At 45.1% G+C, this 22,654-nt stretch overlaps 1 protein-coding gene across 1 annotated transcript in view; it reads left to right on the top strand.

Moving 5' to 3' along the window:
• LAP3 (leucine aminopeptidase 3) overlaps nucleotides 1-22,654 on the top strand; it is a 518,160-nt gene that overhangs the window by 393,546 nt on the left and 101,960 nt on the right. The window contains exon 9 of the mRNA XM_069631910.1: nucleotides 16,994-17,082. Coding sequence (XP_069488011.1) covers nucleotides 16,994-17,082 — 89 coding nt within the window. The remainder of the gene's footprint in view (nucleotides 1-16,993; nucleotides 17,083-22,654) is intronic.

The following is a 22,654-nucleotide window of genomic DNA, read 5'->3' as shown; positions in this document are numbered from 1 at the left end:
CAAGGACTTAATGACCGCATCCGCTTCTTCGAGCTGAATCAGGGCTTCTAAAACTTCTATGCCTTCCTGGGGAAGGTGAGCCAAATGGTTCCTTCAATATATCTTTTTTGGACCTGATTAGACTGGGCCAATTCTGACATTGTTTCCAACAGAGGAGCCTTAGCTAGCTGGAGTTTAGCTTGTTTCCCATATTGTATTGCCCCTTGCTGATCCCGAAGGCCTATAATAGTGTTGCATTTTTTAGATTTGGCTAATTTCCTCGTCAAGAATTGGTTCGTTTTGGTATTTTTGCCATAATAACCTTGTTTCGTCATTAACGAGGACTGGGCCGTCTCCTCAGCCTAAAGCTCCTCTAGTTTGTTTCGGGCAATACGAAGGACTAAGTTAAGTTTAGAGGACCAACTTTTCTTATATTTTCCCCCGATCTCAGAAATGTCTTGTTCTAATCAGGTCTGCTTTTTCCGCTTATGATAGGCCACTGTGAGGGCTATTAAATCTCCCCTAATTACTGCCTTCATTGCATCCCATGTTGTAGCTGGGATGTGAGTTCAGTAGGGTTTTCCCTGGAGTAATCCCATATTGCATTCGCTACACTATCCCCGAGGGCAAGATCATTTCAAATTGAGTCATACAATAGCCATTGAGGTCTGGGAGGGGGGATGGGTGCCAAATTCTGACCTGCAGGAGGACTGGGCCATGATCAGAGAGAATCCTCGGAGCAATAGAGACTATCAATGAATGGCATAAAATGGGGGGATACTAAGTATTAGGTCTATGCGTGACGAAGAGCGGTAAACATGAGGGAAGACGGTAAAGACTCGCTCTTCCGGATGCAACACTCTCCAAGAGTCCACCAACCCCAGAGATTTAAAAAAATTGAGAATACTCAAAGCAATATTGAAATCCTTCATAGAGTGGTCATGCGTTTTTTATTTGGGGTCCGGGACCCTGTTAAAGCCCCCCCCAGTAACGATATGGCCCTCCAAAAAGGGGAAGAGTATTGCTGTTAAGTAGGGATGTCCAGACTAGACAAAAGCTTGATAATACTTTGAGTAAGGACCTCAGAGACAGCAGGCACCCCCTTGAAAGGCAGGCTCCAACTGACCTCTATGGAACACACAGTAAAGAAAAACACTCCAAGATAGAATTACACATCATCACAATGCAAAAGGTGTAGAACATCATGCAGCAATAATTCTATTACTACTAAGGCTAATTACATGTAATATGAAATGAAAGAGTTCCACCTCAACCCATCTCCTCCCTTTAAATGGTGGCAGATCAGCCAAGATAATAATCAATTAATCTGAGAGGTCTGTTCAGAACTTGTGTTCAAACTGCTATGTACATTAGAACCTCTACTCACACTTGGTTTCTCTCACAGTACATTTTCATTTTGCTCTTCCCTTTCTTCACACCCTACAGAGGTTGGGCGCCGCCGACGCAGAGCAGACCGGAGGGCAGAAAGCTCCAGACAGCCTCACGGTGGGTCCTTTGTGACCATACTCATCGCCAATGTTAAGTAGGGATGTCCAGACTAGACGAAAGCTTGATAATACTTTTTTGAGTAAGGACCTCAGAGACAGCAGGCACCCCCTTGAAAGGCAGGCTCCAACTGACCTCTATGGAACACACAGTAAAGAAAAACACTCCAAGATAGAATTACACATCACAATGCAAAAGGTGTAGAACATCACGCAGCAATAATTCTATTACTACTAAGGCTAATTACATGTAATATGAAATGGAAGAGATTCACCTCAACAGTTGCCTCTAGCGCTTCGAAAAATCAGACCTTTTCTTTATTGGGAGCATAAATCAAGACTAGAGAGTAAAACTGCCCCAACAACATACACTTTACTCCAATATATCAGCCTCCCGGGCCTCATATAATTTCCAGTTTGTCAAATTGGGTGTCTTTCGCCAGCAGAATCGCTGTTCGCCTGCCCCTGCTTTAGTGCCGCTAGAGGTCAAAAATTGTTTAGGGAAGTCTCTACTCCGTAAATGAGTATAGTCCAGAGGAAGAAGATGAGCTGCTTGTAAAAAGATTACTGACCCTTCTAAGTCTTTCAGCAAGACAGACTTTTTACTGGGGAGTTCAAGCCTTTCACATTCAGTGACACAAAGCCCAAGTTGTGATAGATAATGGAGAGTCTCTTGTGATTTCTTCTTCTGTCGCGGGGAAGGGGGTGGAGGTTAAATGGTATTCAGTCGCCATCCAGAATTATAAATGATCCGAGACCATGTTCCGGGGTTTTAACTGAACAAACCAACTGAAACAAAATTCGAACCACAAAAAAGGAACTAAAAAATAAAGCGTGAATCACCCCAAGGATCCTCGGTGACTTGCACTTGAGATCGGGCATGTGCTGCATGTTGCCCATTGCTAATTCCAAATTGCGTGACGCTTCTTCGATGTTTGGTACTAATTTACCTCTCATGGTGGGAAACTTCCTGTGAGTGAAAACCATGATTGAAGTTGGTAGCAGGAGTTTTCCTGTATTACGACCTTCATGGGCTCTTGACCAGGTGGACTGCTGCATTTTTGGCATCTTGTTCTCACCTTCTTCCGTGACCTCAAGCAAGGAGCCCTCCTCTCTGTTTGGTGAATAGGAGCTCAAAATCCCTTCTGCATCTTCCAAGCAAGAGAGGTGTAGAGAGTTTCCTTAAACATAAACTGTAAAGCAGTAGGAAATAACCATTGATATTTTATGTTCCGATTCCCCAAAAATAGTCAGTAGCTGCAGAGCTTTCAGTTTTTGGATTGTGACAGTTGCTAAGTTTTGAAAGATCTGTAGAGGAGAGCCCTGAAACGTTAGTTCCTCTTGGGTGCGGCCCACTGCCAACATTTCTTCCTCGGTAGTATAGAAATGGATCTGAGTGATAACATTGGGAAAGGAGTTGCACCTCTGCGAGTGCGCAATCTTTGGATGCGGTCAAGTAGGAGCATTAATTTGTCGAGATGCGGCAAGGGTGTGAAAAAAATAATCTTCATATTCACCCAAAGCTTGATCCAGGACCGATGAAGGCCCTCCTCGAATGCACAAGTTGTTCCTTCGGGCCCGGTTCTCCATGTCTTCCTGTTTGTGCTCCAACATATCACTCATTCTTTCTAAAATGTGGATCTTTTGCTGCATGTCCGTCAGTTTGGTCGAATGCTCCAGTACATGGTCCTCTGTTTCCCCCACTCTTTGCTCCACCTCCACCACTCTCTGATCTAATCTCTCCAGTTTTGTGGATATCTCAGACATATAATTCCGGAACTTGGATTTGATATCCAGCATGAAGACTAGAATATCTTCTTTGGTGGCCAGCTGATCAGTAAGACGCTCATGGGTCTGAGATGGATATTTCACCAGGTCTTTCTTTCCTTTGTCTGATGACACTAGCATCATGGAAATGTCTGCGTTCTTTTGGGATTTTGATTGCTTGGACATTTTCACTCCCACTACAGTGGCTCCCCCGCCCGGCAGATGTTGAATCCGATTGATATGTGCTGCTCACCCTAAATTCCAACCAGCAAGTTGTTGCCTTGGAGAGTTTCCAGGTCCAAATGATTGCAGAGTCCAACGCTGCAATGGTGGAGGCTGAGTGACGATCCCCAGCAAGTATGCCCCAAGTTGGGGAATATGCTTTTGTTCATTTCCCACAGGGCTTCCCCAGCGTGCAGGAAGCAGAATCCACTTTTAATGTGGTAGGGGTGGGGGAGGGAGAGGTCCTTACTTCATTCCAGAAACTGCAGCCCATAGAACTCTTTTTGGCAATCCAATATTCAATGCAATCAGGTTAGGTGGGCTAAAGTGGAGCCAACGCTAGGTCCAGGCAATCTGAGCTCCTAGACTGAGAGCTCAGCCTCTGTGGAATCCGCTGAGCTGCAGCGTCCCCGGGAGGAGGTGCCTGATGCAGGAAAAGAGGAGTGGGCTCTCTGCTCACCAGGATCTGAGCCATGCCTCCTGTGGAGCGGGCCCCTCAGTGTTGTCCAGTGAGGCTGTTATTAGTTGTGGGACACTGTGGCTGTAAGGGGCTCATCAGTGCCATTTTGGATATCTTCCACTGCGGCCTGGGGCCCTTCGCAGCTTCAGCACTCCTCCTCGTGCCGTTGAGATCCCAGAGTCTGCATCGCAGCAGCTGTCCCTTGGACCTTCCCCCTGCATTGTTCTGGCCGAGCGGGTGAAAGTGAGAGGTGAGAAGCGCCAGGAAATTGCTTATAACATGAGCTGCATGCGGAGGCCATCAGCAGAACGTCTGCATTGACGGTGATGGTGGCCACGCCCCCAACACTAGTTTACTTTTAAGGTGATCTACTAGGTGTTTCTAGTTTGAGGGCATTTTCTCTACTGCTCTCTTCTTCCAATTGAACTGCCAGTTGTAAGTGCTTAGTCCGGATGCTACATATAATCCCATCTTTTCCTTTTCCTTCTCTTCCCAAAGTTTGATGCAGTTTTAGTCATTCGGCAAGTGGGTGTGAGATCCATGCTCTTCCGTGATTACACACACTTCATTAACAGACTCTGTTACAGTATTTTTGTTCCCAGTCCCCTTTCCCCTAAAAGAGCATTATATCTGCAGCTGCCATTGTCCTTAATGGTACACGGTGCAAAAGATATTTTTATCGATTGAACCGAGAGCCCTTGAGCTTACCAATTCATGGAATGGTGCATTAAGCTGAAACCTGAGGATTGGTTAGATAAAGTTTAACAAATTGTTTTAGATCCATGTCATAAAATGATCTTGTATATTTTTCTGTGTTATGTGAAAAGTCATGTATATGGCAGTAACACATTAATGATAGGGTGCAAAAGCTTAACCTTGTCTGACTAAGCCTGACAATATCTTTTCTTGAACCAATCACCTATACTAAGTACCACATTGTGGATGTCATTACTCTTTGATTCAGTCTTTTGGCTGTTTTCATACAGTCTGACTACCCCTCCTTTTTTCTCTTCTGTGTCCTTGAGTACATTTCCTACTGTGTACCGAGGTGATTTAGAGAATAGACTAAAATTGCAATTATCATTCTGAGTTTGAATAACAATCTTTTTCTAGAAGGGGCTGTTTGTCTTTTATTTTGCGTGGAAATATTTGTACGTCAACCTGTATCCCAGAACTGGATTCCAGACCATCCGTCCCTTAAGCCCAGTACTTCTGTGTGAAGCCCTCTTGTATCCCTAGCCTGATCTCTACTACAATCATCGTTAAATTCTGTTGTCAGAACCCTACAACTACTTCTGTTGGTCTGACTTCCCTCCAACCCTGCTCTGCCCTGTGCAATTACGCTCTAATGACCCCACTGGGAGAATGCTAATCGGATCATTGCTCTCTGGTGCAGTGCCAACTCCAACAGCTGACGGTAGGAGCAGAAAGCCATTTGTGAGAGACAGGTATGTGTCGCACGTGCTGGTTGCAGGTGTTGCAATTTCACACTTTGCCCTTTACTTTCTACTGGGGATTGTGATGAATCTGAGGATTTCATCACTCCTTTCCCTGGCTTAGCCTCCCCCATGTGTCCAGTGGACGGCATCCGCTACCTAATCCTGACACTGGGGGTGCCTATATGAGGGAGGACCACCTTGGGGGAGGTGACTCTCGGGGAGACTCGATGATATCCTTGGAGGAAATCACATGCCCTCCTTTTCCTTTCCGGGAGGTCTCCTCGGTCCGTCATGCCTTAATGGCATACAGTCAAACTTATCCCCCACCTCTGTATGAAGCCAGGGTGTTTAAATCCCAAACTCCCTTTAGGAAAGCAAACTGTTGGGTGGGACCAGGAAGAGGCAGGTAGTAGTGAAGATCACTCCCTGGGATTCTCAGTATCCACTCCCCCAAGTCATTCAGAAACCAATTACAAAACAACTGACACGAAGAAGAGTGACAGAGTAATGATAATTACAAAGACCAGGCAGCAAACACTGCTATCTAGTTGTTGGTAAATGTGTAAACAGACCGCAAAGTTTAAATACGGGCTGATCGCAGCTGTTAGCAGGCAGGAGAGAGGAAAGCTGCAGACGCTTGATCACCTTGCAAATCGGAAGCTTGCTGATCCCCGTGTTGAAGGGAGGTACACCGTGGCAGAAGTTGGGAAGGCGAACCCCACACAGGAACTGAGATGCCAAGGTGCAGGTGATCGACGGCTTAGAGAAAGCTGTGGGAGCCGCGCATCATGAAAACCGACGCCACAAGACTGGAGCGCTGGAGGAAGCACACGCAAAGAGGAACAAAGAAACACAACAGACAACCAGTAAGCCCTGGGAAGAAAGTAGGGTCACCAGGCTGTTGGGAAATAAAGGTTGCTGTACAGCAACAACCGAAATAACCGGTGAACCTAGAAGAAACGATTGGGTTACTAGGTGGTTAAATAAAGGAAAATGCTTCTTGAGAATGCTGCGAGCAGGAGAATTTCTATGTCATTAAAGAAGCCATAGTGTTTTTAACGCCAATTGCTAATGGGTTATTGAACCCCATCAGGGGAGGAAACAATAACCCATATGACAAAGACCTGGCAAGCATTTATAGTAAATGAAGGTTGTGATAGTAAAGTGTTCTAACAGAACTGTTAAGTATTAAAGGAAGAGAAAGCTTGGGGAAGGGAGCCAATTCCCCACAAGTGTTGAACCAGTGAAAGTTAATATATGGAACCTAGGGAAGAAAGCTAATCATTGGGAAGAAGAGCATTGTTCAGGACTTTCTGTTGAATTGGAACTTTTTATTTTGAACTTGTACATTTGAGCACTGGAAAAAGTCCAGAAACAACCCCCTTTTGCACCTTCAGAGTTTAGAATGAGGGCCAGAATAGGATTACGGACACAGGACGGATCTTTTGTTTGGACATCTTGACACTGGACAGACTCCATAGTTTTGGTTTGAGGTAGGGAAATTCCTCCTAGAATAGGGATAGTGAGGCATTTTCCAACCCCATTTATTTTAATAAAATGGTATAACCAAAAATGTCTCCTCTGTGTCAAGTACAAGTAAATGGTGTAACCCGTAGCCTTGCAATCCAGGGTGCTAGAGCATACTTCAGTGAATACACCGTTGAGAAGCCCTAAAGTTAATGTCAGACTGGTGGACCAACAGTCAAAGTTTGAGAAAATGTAAAGACTGTGCCATACAGATGCAGAACGAAGAACATATTTTTCCTAGTGGCAAATCATGCAAGGATCTTTACCCAAGTTGTGTTGTACATTTCTAAGACTAGTCCCTTATAATTGGGCTTCCCAAGTGGGTTTTGTTACCACATAATCCACCAGACCCGTATTTGTAATAGATTATTTCCTCCCATCCATTCCTCACCTATGATATCCCTATACCAGCTCAGCTGTTCGCTGGAAACTTTTCCACCGACAGGGGGTGCAACATGGCTCCATCCGACGCATCTACGCAACCTGTGCCAGATTGACGTTGTCGGGGACAGTGCATGTAGCGGCGCAACACACGCTCGTCAAGCTTCTTTTTTCGTGGGGGATGCCATGCTGAATCCATTGAAGTCCTCCGGTTTCAAGTTGTGTGCGCATTGCAGCCAGCAGGTGGCGGTCTCTGATATGCATCGGAAATGCTTGTATTGCTTGAGCGAGGACCACGACACCCAGTATTGCGTGTCATGTCAGTCCAGGCCCTACAAGAACGGGCAGCAAAGATTTTCACGTTCATCCACAAGGGCAAGGTTCCGCAGCCTCTGTCAAGGTCGCACAGCGCAGATCCACGCTCCGAACATCGGACAGCTCCATGAGTGGAGAAGCAGCAAGAGGTCATGCTCCCGGAATGAGTCCTCTAATTGCCACTCTTCTTCCTCCTCAAAGAAAGAGGCGCTGCTCTAAGGGTTCCCCTGAATGGCCGGCACGGGTGCCTTTTCCAACCCGTTCCTCCACACCAAAGGAATGGGAGAGCTTCTGCCTGAGATGCTTTATATCTTCGCCAAGGTGCCAGTGGCTCTGGCGCAGGCAGCTGCGCCGTCTATTTTGGCTGCAGCACCAGAGAATCCCACTGCGTCTTCTGCCACAGAAGGGTACCATCAGAAGACCACTCCTGCATGCCATAGGACTCAGGCCTGGTCCAGAAGGAGAGCGAGGTTTCTCGCCACCGCAAGGCTCCGCCCTTGGGTAGCACAGCCACCACACGTGCAAATTCATTGGCCCTGACTGCCGTCTTAGAATCTGCAGCAACATATCCCACTCCTAAGGGACGCCTTGATGTCTAAGATGCATGACATGTACGACAAGGAAGGCTACCAGGTTCCTTTTGGGCTGGAGCCCATAGGTTCTATAGAGGCGAGGGATTTCGCGGAGGCATTTTACAGGGGAGGTGAGGACTTGCTGGACCTGCCAGAACACCTTACCAGCTCCCACCCAGGTAAGCCTCAGGCTGCCTTTCAGCATCTTAATGGCTAAGGTGGCCGATGCTCTGGGGCTATGCTCCGTCCAGCTCCAGAGTTCGATACGATTCGGTTCGATGGGTGATCAGTAATAAACGATAATGAATCCTTGCCTCAACAGGGAGCCAGTGCAAATTACGCCTTGCATCGGAAATATGATCTCTCCATTTGAGTCTGGTGATGACTCTCACTGCACTATTCGGAGTATTTTGGAGACTATTACATTCTAATTTTGAAATTCCCACTAAGAGGCTGCTATAGTAGTGTGTTTTTTTACCCAACAATAGCCCTGGCTACCGTCTCCGAATTAGCTTGAGAGATATGTGGCCCAAGATGTGCTAACGGTTTTATATAATAGGCTGATGATGAAACCAAATTGCTTACTTGAGCTTGCATGTTCAGCTTCGGATCTAAAATGATCCCTAACGTTTTTACTTTCTTTTTTTGTACAATATCACACCCTGCTACTGAAAAGCAATTATAGTCTGGGCCTAACTTTTTTTATTCTCAGTCCCTACTACTATCCACTCCATGTCTGTTTGAGGTTATACACTTTGACGGTGACGGTTGACTGCGAATTTCGGGGTATTTCCGGTTTTACCTGTACATTTTTCCATTGAATTTCATAGGTTTTTGCTAGTGCAACTTAACCATAACAGCCCTTTAACAACGTTTTCTGTTAGTGAATTTCATAGGTTTTTAGTAGGGCACTGTAACCAGAACGTTGCTTTAGGATAGTGTTTTCTGTAAAGGCGATAGTTTTTTAGTAGTGTAACTTAACCATGACCTCCATTTAACAACGTGTTTTCAGAGAGTACGGACTGGAAAGTACCAAGACCAGACCGTCGCTACAATGTGGTAAGCACACTGAAGTTTGTCTACTAATTGCATAGGTGCTGCAGTAAACAATAGTAGAGAAGCATAATGTTTCATTTGTTGGCTGGCAAGCACCTTACAGTGGCTGGAATTCCCCTCATGACGCAAATCACTCACACTACAAACCCCATTGGTACGCACAGTACTGTGAAGCGTACATTATGTAATATATATTGCTATATGTACACCAAACACATTTTCTTTTCTGAGAGAACATATAGGAAAGGAAAGCAAGGCAGCACAAGCGCCAACCCTTCCAGAACAGCATACGGCCATAGCAAAGGAAAGAAACTGTGCATAGCAAAAAGGACATACTGGAAGGCAAAGTGGAAAAATGGGTGAACAATTGTGCTGCCTGAAAGCTTGCGTACAAGGGCGTATTAATGACAAAATGAAACAGCACTAGCATACCTGCATCTGTGTCCCTTCCCCATGTCAAAGGGCACCATCCCCTCAAAATCCGTGTGATGGGAGACTTTATGGTGATACCTCAATGTGTTCCTCCCCTCACAACCTACTTGACAAAATCCACAATTCCTCACAATAAGTATTCACTTATGCTACCCCTTCCCTTTCCTAATGGTTTGTATGAATGTGTACAAGTAAACGTTAATAAGTGAAAGGTTAAGTGTATATGTGATATTGTTTTTTTGTTGAAATGCAGTCCTCGTTGGAATGACCGCAATTAATGAAGAAATGGGTGTCCAACGCACACCGAGGCTGCCCGGCCTATCAACAATGACAATGGAGAACTCTGTACGAAGCCAGCACGCTCCGCATGTCTGCATGTTGTCCTCCACCTACGATTACGTATCGGAGGGGACATTTGGTTGTTGTGCAAGTGCACGCATGTGTATCTGTTCCCTTGTGTCCTGGTAACACCGCCACTGTGCAGCATATGCGAACGAACATTAATTAGGCGCTAACCCATGGCCTACAGGTACCTATACAGATAAACATCCCAATTGCTATACCCTGTAAACAGCCAGCGTGTCCCAAAATGCTCGGCACACGTGTGGCACCCTATTATTCAGTACAGAAGCGGCAACGGTATGCACATGCGCACGTGTTCCACCCAAAACGTGTCCTGTGGACAGCAGTTAGAAAGGAGAGCAGTGGCGATGTCACCATGTGACCGCACCCAAACGTGGGCCCCTTATTCGGTGACACGATCCGGACCCATGCACAGTGGCAAAGTACAGTGTTTAGGAACATAGGCAGTGTTTTCAGAAAGTACACTCTTACAAACGCACCAGAATATGCGTTGTATGTAGGTTTTTGAACAATGTAGGCCTGTTTTCCAGGTGCAAGTTCTCACAGCAGCCCTACAAAAAGCCACACCCCGGAGCTGCTCCGCAGTAGCAGGCCATATAGGTTTGGCATGTAAGTGATGTTGGACCAAATGGGATGTGCTACATTGCGTTTTCAAGTAATTGCAACCATGTCAGTCCGGCTCAGTGCGCACAGTAATGTAAAAAATTATGAGCGGCCCTTCCTGTGACTCACACCCGCAGGCGATAGTCCCCACTGTCCCAATGTCATGGGTAGCGTGCAGAAAACTGGCGTATGTGCACATGCGTTTTGCCGAAGGACGGCGAGGGCTCTGCCCCAATAAAGCAGAAACATTCCTTCTTCCCTTTCTACCTTCTTCTTTCCAGCACGACGTAATTGCGTTCTGTTAAAAGGTTCCACACGCATCCACCAATAACATTGAAGAGCTCCCCAAGTAACAGTATCAAGTCCTCTGCGTACACACCATGCCCATAAACGGTATTGCACAATCCCTCTGCCTCCACAGTCCCATTTCCATTAGCGCCATCCTGAAAATCCCCGGATGTGGCTTTTGTGCTGTATGCGGGCATGGGTGAACGAATTGCAACCAGGGTAGGGGGGGAGTTTGTTGTTAGGGGCCGCCCTGAAAAGAGCTTTTTTTTTTGTAGATGCTTCTAGAGAAACACCTTTTTTTTGGTTTTTATTTCATTTTGTATTTTTTTTTGTGCTCACATTATTACAGTAAACTCTTCAGCAAATCCTGTAGACAAGCAAACAAAACTGCATTGCCAAAAGGTGACAACAAAATGCAATTTTCTTGCAAAAATTCTGCATTTCCACAACTATTGAGGTCATTGTTGCAGATGAACATTCCACGAGCAGACAAAAAAGTGTACATGCTTCTGTTGATGAGACACCTTCCTGCGTCTGGCTCGGAACAACACCCATGAGCAGTGGCCCATACTCTTTGTGGTATTATGGCTCAGAAAAGCACTTTGGCAGTCAGAAAAAGCGTCTTCACGACATCCAGCAATCTCCTCAGTCGACGGAACAAATGTAAGCAATCCACGTAAACCATATACATGCCGCCGTAGTGGATGACGATAACATCGACTGCAGCAAAAGTGGCCAGGTCTTTGCAAAGTGCATGCATTTTGGCGAAACAGCACTCATACACAGCGTTCCACAATGCGTCCACTCCTTCCAAACCGAAATTGCTGTCAAAGTGTCTTTCCAGGGCATAGTTGTGCAGATCTATGACAAAGGGATCACCTACAGTCAACACAATGCGTTTCACCATGTCAGCTGCCCTCAGTACGCAGAGTATAATGAACAACAGTTTGATCGCCCCTTCCTGTGAACCACACCCACAGTACCTGATGGGATAATCCCCACAGTGCCATGTCAATTGGGCAACATGATGAGAAGGGCAGATTGTGGCACGTGCGCTTCCCAAAGTACTGTGAGGGCCGCACCCCTGTAAAACTGGAGCAGTCCTTCTTCCCTTTCCACGATCTTCTCTGTAGCACTACCTCATTGGGTTACACGTAAATAGGCACACCCGCATCCAAGCCGCCATCATCCAACACGGTCACTCCTGTACAACACTTCAAATGTACCGTTACACATTCACAGTACAAGTGTCGTGCCATTCCAACGCACGTCAACTGCAAAATTCAGTACAAATATGCAGGATTTCTCCTTCCACATACATGCACATAGCCACCCAGGATGTGGCACGTGTAATCCTGAAAGTATCACAGAATCGGCTACCTTTTCGTGATAGTGAAGGGGGTGGGGTTGCGGGGGAAGCAATATGAAGCAGGGTAGGGGATTGGGTCTTCCATCGTAGCTGCAGAAAGGGTATTTATTTTTAATTTGTGTGTGAGCAACCTTTTTGTTTTTCTCTTTATATGCGTTTCTGTTTGCCTCTCCTCGCATTTTTTACCACATTCTACTCAATGCTTGTTGCACACTGCAAAAGAAGACTACATTGCCAATGGGGCTCAAATAAATGCAATTTCTACGGAACCACTGTATATTTTGCGACCTCAGATCTCAGTGGGTGGAGAACATGCCAGCAGTCTGCATAAATTCACACATGCTTCTGTTGATCACACACCTTCCGACCTCTGGCTGGGGACAAATTACACTGACATGGGCCCATACTCCTCTTGGTGTTATGCATGAGAAAACGACCTTGGCAGTAGGAAAAATCTGCATCACTGGACTCAACAACCTCTTCAGGTGACGGATTAAACGTCCACATGACATGTACCCCAAATGTAGACTTCCATAGTGCACCACGACAGTCAACGTCCGTGACGGAGGCCACATATCTGCAAAGGTGAACCATGCTGCCGAAACTGTAGTCATACTGACAGCTCCAGTAAGCGTCCACTCCTTCCAACCCAAAATTACTAGCAATGCCTCTTTGCACACAATACCTGTGCAGATGGCGCACAAAGATATTACCGACAATAAGCACTGTGCATCTCTCCATCTCTACCAACCTCACGACACAGTATTGGGAAAAAATTGTACCGCCCCTTCCTGTCAGCCACACCCTAAATACATAATTGCCCATTTCCCACAATTCCATTTGCATAGTCACCATGCTCATAATGTGGCATGTGCGCTTTCCCAGCTACAGCGTGGGCCACAGGCCAGTAAAGCAGACACAATACTACTTCCCTTTGCACTGGCATTTTTGCAGCACTGCCTCATTGGGAGCTGTCAAACACAAATGCAGCAATCGCATACAAAACCTCTGCATTGCACACTATCATTTCTGTTCACCACTCCATATTTACTGTTCAACACTCACCTCTCCACCTGAAACTTCTGCTAAAGAATGCACGATTGCAGCATCCACAAAGATGCTGAGGCGCACCCAGCACACATTTAGCCATTCACACAATAGTGCAGCCCTTGCCAACACCCACTACAACACTATGAATCCAAGCATGCAATCATGTGGGCAGCTAACATTATGCACAAACGTAACATACGTAGCGTCATTTCTACCCAACTCTCCCACACCATAAAACACCCATTCACAAAAACGTGTCACAATTAGCAGAATCCACAAACATACCACTGCCTGCACCACCCCTATCCACTGCCATTCACAAAGTATTGTCACTGGCAACCTAAGCACAACTTCTCCACAAAATTGGGCCTACTTAAATAAATCTGCGCACAGCAGAGTAAACAAGCACATATAAGCTGCACTTCAACCATAACCTCTTCCATACTGACAATATACAAAGACTGCACCCAGTGCCCACACTGACCTTTCATTGCACCATCTCCAACCACACATGAAAAACATTACCATTTTCTAACAGTGACTTTGCCTGCGAAACCAAACATACACGCATGCCAGCTCACTTCTGCTGCTGTATTGTGTCTGAAATGTGCTCCACAACAATTCTGTACAAGTCACGAACCTCTAAGTAATGCACAGTCAAAAATGCATTACTGCTGTGGGCGTGCTCAAGTCCTAGGCTCTTGAGTGCATGGCCTTGAACACACCCACTGCAACGTAATGTCACCAACTACGACAATCCACATACACACCACTACCACCCCACCAGAACTCCTACCCAACCTGCGCACCGCCATGGAGCTATGCAGGAAAAAATTGCAACAGTTACCATAATGTACAAAGAAAACACTGTCTCCTGCACCCCTGTGCACTTTCATTCACATAGTATGGGCGTACCCACTTCCATTCACAAAGTATTGTCACTGCCAACCTACCCACATACTGGTCGCAACATTGGCCGTACTCCAACCAATCTGCACACAGCACATTATGTAAGCACCACCCTCTACAGTATGCAAAGTCAGACATGCATTGCTTCGGTGGGTGTGCTGAAGCCCTAGGCTCTTGAGTGCATTCCCTACGGCTACCACCTTCGGCCATGCACCCAATACTCTAATCCTTCAACAGACCCTCCGCAACTTCATGCACTCATGCATGCCACCATGTGCCCAACTAGCGCAATCCATCCACAGAGCACAGCCACCTGCGCTCCCACCCAACCTATGTCATGTGCAATTCACTCCCCTTCTGAAATTCACCTGCCACCACTGACCACGGAAAGAGGTTGCCTCAAACAGGTTGCGGCACAAGCTATCGGGCCATTAAGACAGCTGCCTCCAATGACCACACGAAGTACTCTCCTGTGTAGGTACCTGCAAATTGGCACAATACGCACGAATACTGCAGGCACTTCTCCGTCTTTTTCCACCTATTTACATATGTCACATGAACCGATTCGCACTCCCCCACTCTTTCCCTCCCTTCTTGTCGCCAACACATGGCATACGGTATATTTTCCAGACCCTTACGCCAGCCCTTGTCCTCCGATACACCAATGCAGCGTTTGCCAAAAAATGTTGATGCACTGCACGCTTCTCTCCACTGGCTGCGTCCAATCTTCTCCGACAGCACACCGTACCGCAAGCCAATGACACTTCTGTCTGCGGAGCAAACGGGGAAATGTGTCTGCGGAGCAGACCAGATATCACAAATTTTTTGAGACATAAATTTCAGTTTTCCTTACAACAAAAGTAATCGTCGGATTTCCACCAAACACACAAAAGCATGCTTTCTGACCCAAGCCCCCGATCCTGCCGCAAATTTGGAGATAATCTGTCTAGCCGTTCGGCCTCTAGCAATGCGCAAAGTTTTTCCCCATTCAGGATCTCCCCTATAACTTTGCCCCCCCCCACACGAAACCTCACCCAACTTGGCGAAATAATTCAGAGCCGGCCATATACTATTTTTGCAAAGTTTGGTGACGATTCCTCAGCGCAGAGCGAAGTAATAAGCCTATGGGTTTAGCAACTTAACCATAACTACACTACCACGGGCCGTCTAATATACCAGATAACGGGATGACACATTGTGTCATCCGCTTAATTGGTAAAAGCCACACCATTTTTTTTTTCCAATATATTAAAAAAGGGAACCGAAAAAACATTATATAATGAGGGTGACAGATAAGCCCCCGCGGCACACCATATACTAAAAGCACAGGTAAGGCTTCTGTGTCCTTTTAACTTCCTATTTATTTTTTTACAAAGAGAAGGTGACTTGAGAGTGCAATCCTCCTTTCTGCCGAATGTGATCTCGGTTTTCAAACTCTCTGAAGATCCATCTTTCTGTGTTTTTTTTCAAGGCTATTATTCCTTGACACGAACGTTGATTCTTAAAGTTCAGGCCAGCAAAATAGAAATAACCCTTAGAACTTTTCACCTTGTATATATCATGTGCTTGCCACACTTTGTGACTTTTGTGTGCCATTATGACCAGCTCTGCCTTGAAAAGGACCCGTTGTTCAGGGTTGAAACACGTGTCGGCATTTCTGTTCTTCGTTTCATTATAAACTTCTACATCAAGCATTTGCATCTTTGACTTTATTGTCAATCACATTTTGGACAATGGTTCTCTCTAGACGGCATTGATGCCGTAGATCTGTGTACCTATAAATTCACGTTAGGGCTGCGCAAGATTATTGGGGTGACACCCTTTTGTTTGTTTTTAACAATCTTAGGCAACATCCACTAATTTCTCAATTTTTCAGTATTCCCAGCGATGATCTGTCACATGACACCACAAAATATCTATAATCAGAGCTGTAACTAAGCTGGTGTATGCCCTGTTAAAAAACACAATAATTATTCTAAATAGTCGCTTGTACATTTGCCCAACTCAATTCTTTTAGTTAGGTTTATAAATTCAGCCCGGGTTGAAAGGGTTGCTAATGAACATTGGAATTAACCTGAAGGTGAAGCAAAGATCAAGGCGATGGAAAGCATGTACCCTACACCTGGACAGTTCCCTGTTCACCCGTGTTTGTAAGCAGCCATTGTGAAAACTCAATGTAAATAGAATGTTACAGCAGCGTCATAATAGATGGGAAGTCACCAACGACAATACGACTGCCCCTCTCAATCCTACACTTAATGAAGGACCTGAACCGTAATCTTCAAAAAATCTCGCCCCATTCACTAATTGCTCCATGAATCCGCCCCACCCTGCTTCCCTTTCTTGTTCTCGCACTACAGATCCCAGCTCCTCTGCCACTCTTGTACCCTATGTGTATCCCTTGAGTGTGTCCCCTTTGTACTGTGTTGTTGCTTTTCAGCTATTTTTGCACTTCATACTCCCATAGATACAATTTAGACAAAATGCTTTAATCGTTTATCTGTCAGTATTTCGGACTATCTTCTTGCAGTTTATCAGTCTGTAAAACAGATTTTCTGGAGGTGTTCTAAATAGTTTGTTAGAAATAATTACATGTTTGAAGTAGGTATAATAAATGTGACCTAAAATCTGCAAAAATTGATGTTGGGGAATGTCCCACAACTAATATGCTGGAATAATTAGTCAGTGGTGTAACTGAATTTCTGTCTGTTTTCTTCCATTGATTCTTTCCCTGTACCTCTTCCTCTCATCTTTAGGTCTGGCTCCACTTTGTGAAAATATGCCCAACGGTAGAGCGAACAAGCCAGGTGATGTGGTCAGAGCCAAGAATGGAAAGACAATTCAGGTATGTTCCACATGGTGATCCTAAACCCGTGTAGAAAACTAACAAGTGGATATCAGACCACAACTGTGACATTATGTCAGTATTTTCAAAAGGTATCATAAGGTTTATCTAGAAGCAAATACATTTAAGGCAACTAATGTTAAAGGCTCCTAGTGTGGGGGTTTCTTTCATTGACTGATGTCTCCAGAGAGGTAAAGTCCAGAAAATCACCTTTGGTTTTACAAAGTCGTGATTGCGACCTTATAGGTATGGTTAAATTGGGCATGCCATAACAAGAGCCCTTGTTATAATGCCTACAGCTTTGGCACTGTTCAAATCGTCCCAAAACTTGAAGTTAATCAAATATGGCAAAAGTTAGTCTTGCACGCAGACCAGACTGGATGGATTTGCGCCAAACCTCTGAAATGTCTTTGAGTCTGTTCTGATTCATGAGTCTTGTCTGTTTGGTGGTCTATTGGTTTGTTTCAAATCTGGCCAAAAGTTTCCACACCCCTGTTGGTGATATCTAAGTTGTACCCATATTTGTTGTGTACCTAGAGTGATTTTTTCATGGCCCCAATTTGCAAATTGTTGTTTGCATACCCACCAAATGTCTGCACATTTTAGTAAGGGGCAACCAGATTGACCAGTTGTAAAACAGCAAGCCTGATTGGTTTGGTGCCCAGAAAAGTTTTCCAAACAGCTGCAGTTATTTGCAGATGTATTGCAACGAAACCTGCTACCCCTTGAGGTGGCATGGGGAAATCGGATCCCTTGAATGAAATGTCCATTAGCAGTTGTAACTGCCTCAGAGTTTCTGTGATTTGGTGTTGTGAATGTCATACTTATTGAAAAAGACAGAGGGGTGGCAATGCTTGAGCCAACACGGTTTAACTACTGGGGTTTCCTCTGGGTTGCATTCAATTCTCCATTTAGCAATGCTTTTACAAAAGGAGACCAGCCATGTGCAAATTAATTTAGACTATGCATGGTCAAAATAATGAACCCACATGTATGTATCGGCCTTTGGGACCGAGTGGACCTAGCCTGGCAGGTTGGGCTGCAATGGTCCTTTTTTTCAAACAGTGGAACGTCAGGGGTTGTTTTATGAGCAATTTACATGGGACTGATAGAATACAGATGAATCGCATTTGGGTTTTCTCACTGCTGCTGTTCGCTACATTGGTCGGCCACTAAAGCAAAGAAAACTGCAAAGGGTGTCTCTTTTAGGAGGCAAATATATTAATTCCCATGCGTTGGCAGATACTGCACTTCATGAGTACAGCTGGAGTAGGGCATGGACTAAATAAGGAGAGTAGAGGCCAATTTATGCAGAGAAGTGGTTTGATTAAGGGGTCTGCTGTGGACCGGGCTGCACGAGGAGAAGCAAACCGGAATCGGTCTTTATTTTTCTTTTTTGGTGGCGACGTTTCACAACAGCGCGCTCTCCTGACTGAAGTTAAAAGCTAACTAGCCGAGCTGAGAAGTGGTGTGATTAAGTGGTCTGCTGGGGTCCGCTGGGTTGTGCGGAGTGAGCATGTTTTGCTGGGCTCTGTGTATTGGAATTTTGCCATCCCTTGACAGCTTCGTGGAGTACTTTTAGTGACTAAGTAAAATGTTGATGAATAAAGTCTGCCGAGTGCTGTAGTGCATATATTCTAGCTGTGGAGTTGGGCAGTAAAATAGGTTACTGACTGCGCAGCCAGTCTGTCCCCTGTAGTTTATTGGTGACTTATCTACTGATCTTTATGACAAGGATTGTTGCGCAGCCCCATTAGTTTGAATCAGAGAGGGTTGATGTTTCTTTGAGTAAGCATCCACATGGGGAAATCTGACACTCGAAGTGCAACAGGATGTGCTGAAGGGAGGCTTGTACAGTCTTGAGATAATGGGCATGAAAGAGTGCCTGTGGCCAATGCTGGTCCTGGTAATAATCCGGGCCGTGGACTAGGTCCCTCCAAGGAGGAAATGGTTGGTGTATTAAGGGCAAACCTGGGGAGCAGGAGTCTTTCTATTTAGCTTAATCTCTACAAAGGTTACAGAGAAACGTAACCATTTTGATTCAGTGGCTCTGCCCCTGATTGCCAGACAAAAAATAACAGATTTTTTTTCCAAAGACCGGCACAAGCACAGAACTCAGACCGAGAATGCTGAACCAGGTACGGACAGGGGTAGATGGTTCACATATAAAGACATTAGTTGACTTGAGGCGGCAATAGCAACAGGATGTCAACCCTCTGGTATGGATTTGGAAACTGAGGGAAGGTTGCAACACAGAAATTTCCTATCAGAAAACTCAATTTCATCTATTCATGGTGCATCTCGTTTGGATTCCCCTACAATGCTGAGTTGCTCTCTGCTGATCCTGTATCCCCTGAATATAATAGCAAAAGAACGAGTGTCCTGATGCATCACTCGCTGAGCGAGGCAGATGGGATTAATTTGTCAGCTCCTTCAATATCAGTGCTAAGCTCTGCTTTTGTTAGAACTATATGATAATATAACAGATGAGGTGAGAGCACATACTCTTATATTGAGCGACATAAGTATGAAACTGGAGTCCCTGGGTAATTTAGCTGACTTAGTGGCTCCATTAATTCACTGCCCTCTAACTCCCTATAGTATTCCACAAGCGGCACTGATTGGATCTGACAAGGGGAAAGAGGCTACTGGGATACGAGTGCCTCTGGTAAATACTTGAGGGATGACAGATTGAATGTGGTAGAGATGACAAATAATAAAAAGGATATGCAGTCTAAGGAAGAGATCTATTCCTGGCTCTAGTGGGCTGGCTGTGGCTAAGAATAGAAAGAAAAGGAAGGAGAAGAGACGGTCTAAGGCTAATCGAAAAAGGGGAACTGTAGAAATTCTTCTGTTCGCTTCACCTTACGAAGGCAGTGGTGAATTTGGCCAAAGAAAAAAAACCTTGGTGGGTTGGAGCTGACCTTTTATGCTTCCATCTTTGGCAGGGGTAAAGCTTCTGTGGAAGTTCAAAGCTTGCATAATTGCCTGCCCACCTCGATTGCGGCCTTAGTGGCAGAGGAGTGTATTTTCATGAAATGTGCTGTTGGGAAGCAAACAAAGAGTTGGCGATGATAATAGTGCTGGAAATGTTCTGGTAATAGGTTCCTCTAATGGAACCAACATGGCTTCTCAATGTAGTGAGATTCCTAGGAGTAAGGCTTGTCAGTTTTTTGTGAACAGTGCTTGCCTTGTTAAGCAACTCTTGCTGTGAAGTTGCTATCCAATGTGATGACACCATGGTGAGGAAACAATGATCTGGGGTGGCAGTAGATGTCCGACTTTCAGTCTTGGTAAAGAAGCTCAAAGCAAGCACTCAGTGTTGAGTTTCAGGTCCTGGGCTCCCCTTTTGGCTTTGAACCCTTCTGTTGTCTTTTCGAATAGTTATGGTAGGGATCTGGTAATTGAGGAAGCCCAACAAAGTGAACATAAGGACCCATTTAAGGGTCTGCAAAAGAATACAAAATGTGTTTATCGAAATGTTATCCATCTGAATTGATGAACGGTCTACTGGTCTACTGGGTGGCCAGGAACACTGAAATGTCATTTGTAACCTGAATGGTATATCTGTGCAGCCTATATCTTCTAGTATTGGGACATTCTTGTCGCAAGTTATTTATAAGGGCGATTTGCATGAAAATAGTACTGGTCTGGTTGTTGACCCGAGCGACGTGAGGAGGTGGGCTCGAGTGTGAAGTCCTCAAGGTTCATGGTTGATAACCAGGTGTGTATGTTTATCAAATAATCTCAGGTGGCCGTCCACAACATTCAGGAAAATTGGTACTGGCTTCCAGCAAACAAAACGTCTCCCTAATTGTGGGTCTGAGTTGATCCTGGGGGCATTTTTGGTGTCAGAGCTTAATTTAGAAACATATAATCTAACAATTTCTTCCTGGAATTTTCGAGGTTTTGGCAAACTTACACAGGACATTAAGCTTTGCAATGCTTTAAGAGATCATACTATAATCCTTTTTACAGGAAACTTGTGCAATTGGCAATCTTATTTGGGATGGTTACAGTATTATGCAAAAACTGGCAACATTGCAAAATGGTGCAGACTCTTCGGGTGGACTATGTATAACAATGAAACATAGCCCTGAATCTGTTGGACATTTAGTTTCCTATGATGCAATGGGTGCTTTTATAGTGGAAATTGTACTGCTAAGTGGTCAAATAACTACGAAAATTCTATTAGTAAATATTTATTGGCATCCCCTGCATTCTGATTTATTGTGTTTTTCTGGTAGAGTAAGTAGTTTCATCGAGGCATTCAAGGCAGGAGTTCATGAAGGGGTAGTAGGGTTCCTGAAGGGGTAGCAACGCTAGTAGGGGGACTGGAACTCAAGTCCCTTGTTCGATCAGATTGTTTGGGTGGGGATAATAATGAATCTACATGTAATTTCAGGAAGGTGGCGTATGGGAAGGTATGGTTGGAAGTGTGTGCTGACTGGGGTAGTAACAATGTGTATGGTCAAGTCTCTGGCGATATCCCCAGTCGACCGACCTAGTATAGGAATGAGTTAAGATCCTGGATTGACTATGTAGCCCTCTCTGACGTATTATTTCATTTGTGTGCAAAATTCAAAGTGTTTAAGGTCCAAGTAAGTGGTCATGATATATTAATAGGCCATTTGAATGTGAAATTGAAATTTTCTGAACTAACCACTAGCAGAAATCTGGTAATAAACCATAAAAAGAATAGGGTCTCAATTTTACTGCAAACAAACGCTGCTTTTGGTTGGGCTATGCCAATGACTTCCTACTTATGTATAAGACTCCTATAGGACTACAACACTTCCTATAGCATTTTGAGCAATTTACAGTACAAAAGAAATTGATGGCTAATACAATGAATAAAAATTTCTGATGTTTGTTAATCTGCTTAGAATCACATGCTGTGCATAGGTCCGACATCCAGTGGTCACTGCGGAGTATTGCATTTTGTTTTTCGTAGTCGAAAAGGGACGTCGACAAGGCGTGTCTGTAACACTATCCCTATAGTGACGTGTGTTGTACCCACAATCCCTCACGCGTCGAGGTCCCTCAGATTGTTTTTTTCCGCCCAGCTATTGGTCGCCTTTACGCGGAGCTCCTCGAGAGACTTTGCAGATTTCATCTCCTCGACCTTTGGTCGTTTTCCTATATTAATATAGAACATATCGATCCCCCCCTCAACGCTGTTGTGAAGCTGTCTCCGCCGAGCAAGATCTTCGACGGAGGGGATGAGCGGAGGAGATCCTTCGGCGTTGCCGAACACGTGGCCTGGCCTCGCAGGCCTAACACAGTAGGGAGAGTGGGGGTCGTGGGACATCTCTAATTCTTTTCTGAGAATGCCTTTCCTTTTCCCCTTCCTTTCCCTTGGGGTGGTTATCACGTTTTATTGCATCGGCTATGGAAAGGACACCCTTTAGGTTTTGCCCGCTTTGCAAGGGCAAGTTTACTTGGAAGGACAAGCATTCACGGTGTAACTGCTGCTTGCCCCTCGATCACAAGGAGGAAGGTTGCACGGCTTGTCGGCTTCTTAAGCCGAAGACTCTAAAAGACCGTAGGGTCAAAAGGTGGGCGGCCTACG

This window comes from Ambystoma mexicanum, chromosome 6q (assembly GCF_040938575.1).
Source record: "Ambystoma mexicanum isolate Mex_15411 chromosome 6q, UKY_AmexF1_1, whole genome shotgun sequence".
Classification (NCBI taxonomy): Eukaryota; Metazoa; Chordata; class Amphibia; order Caudata; family Ambystomatidae; genus Ambystoma; species Ambystoma mexicanum.
This window is presented reverse-complemented; position numbering and strand designations above follow the sequence as displayed.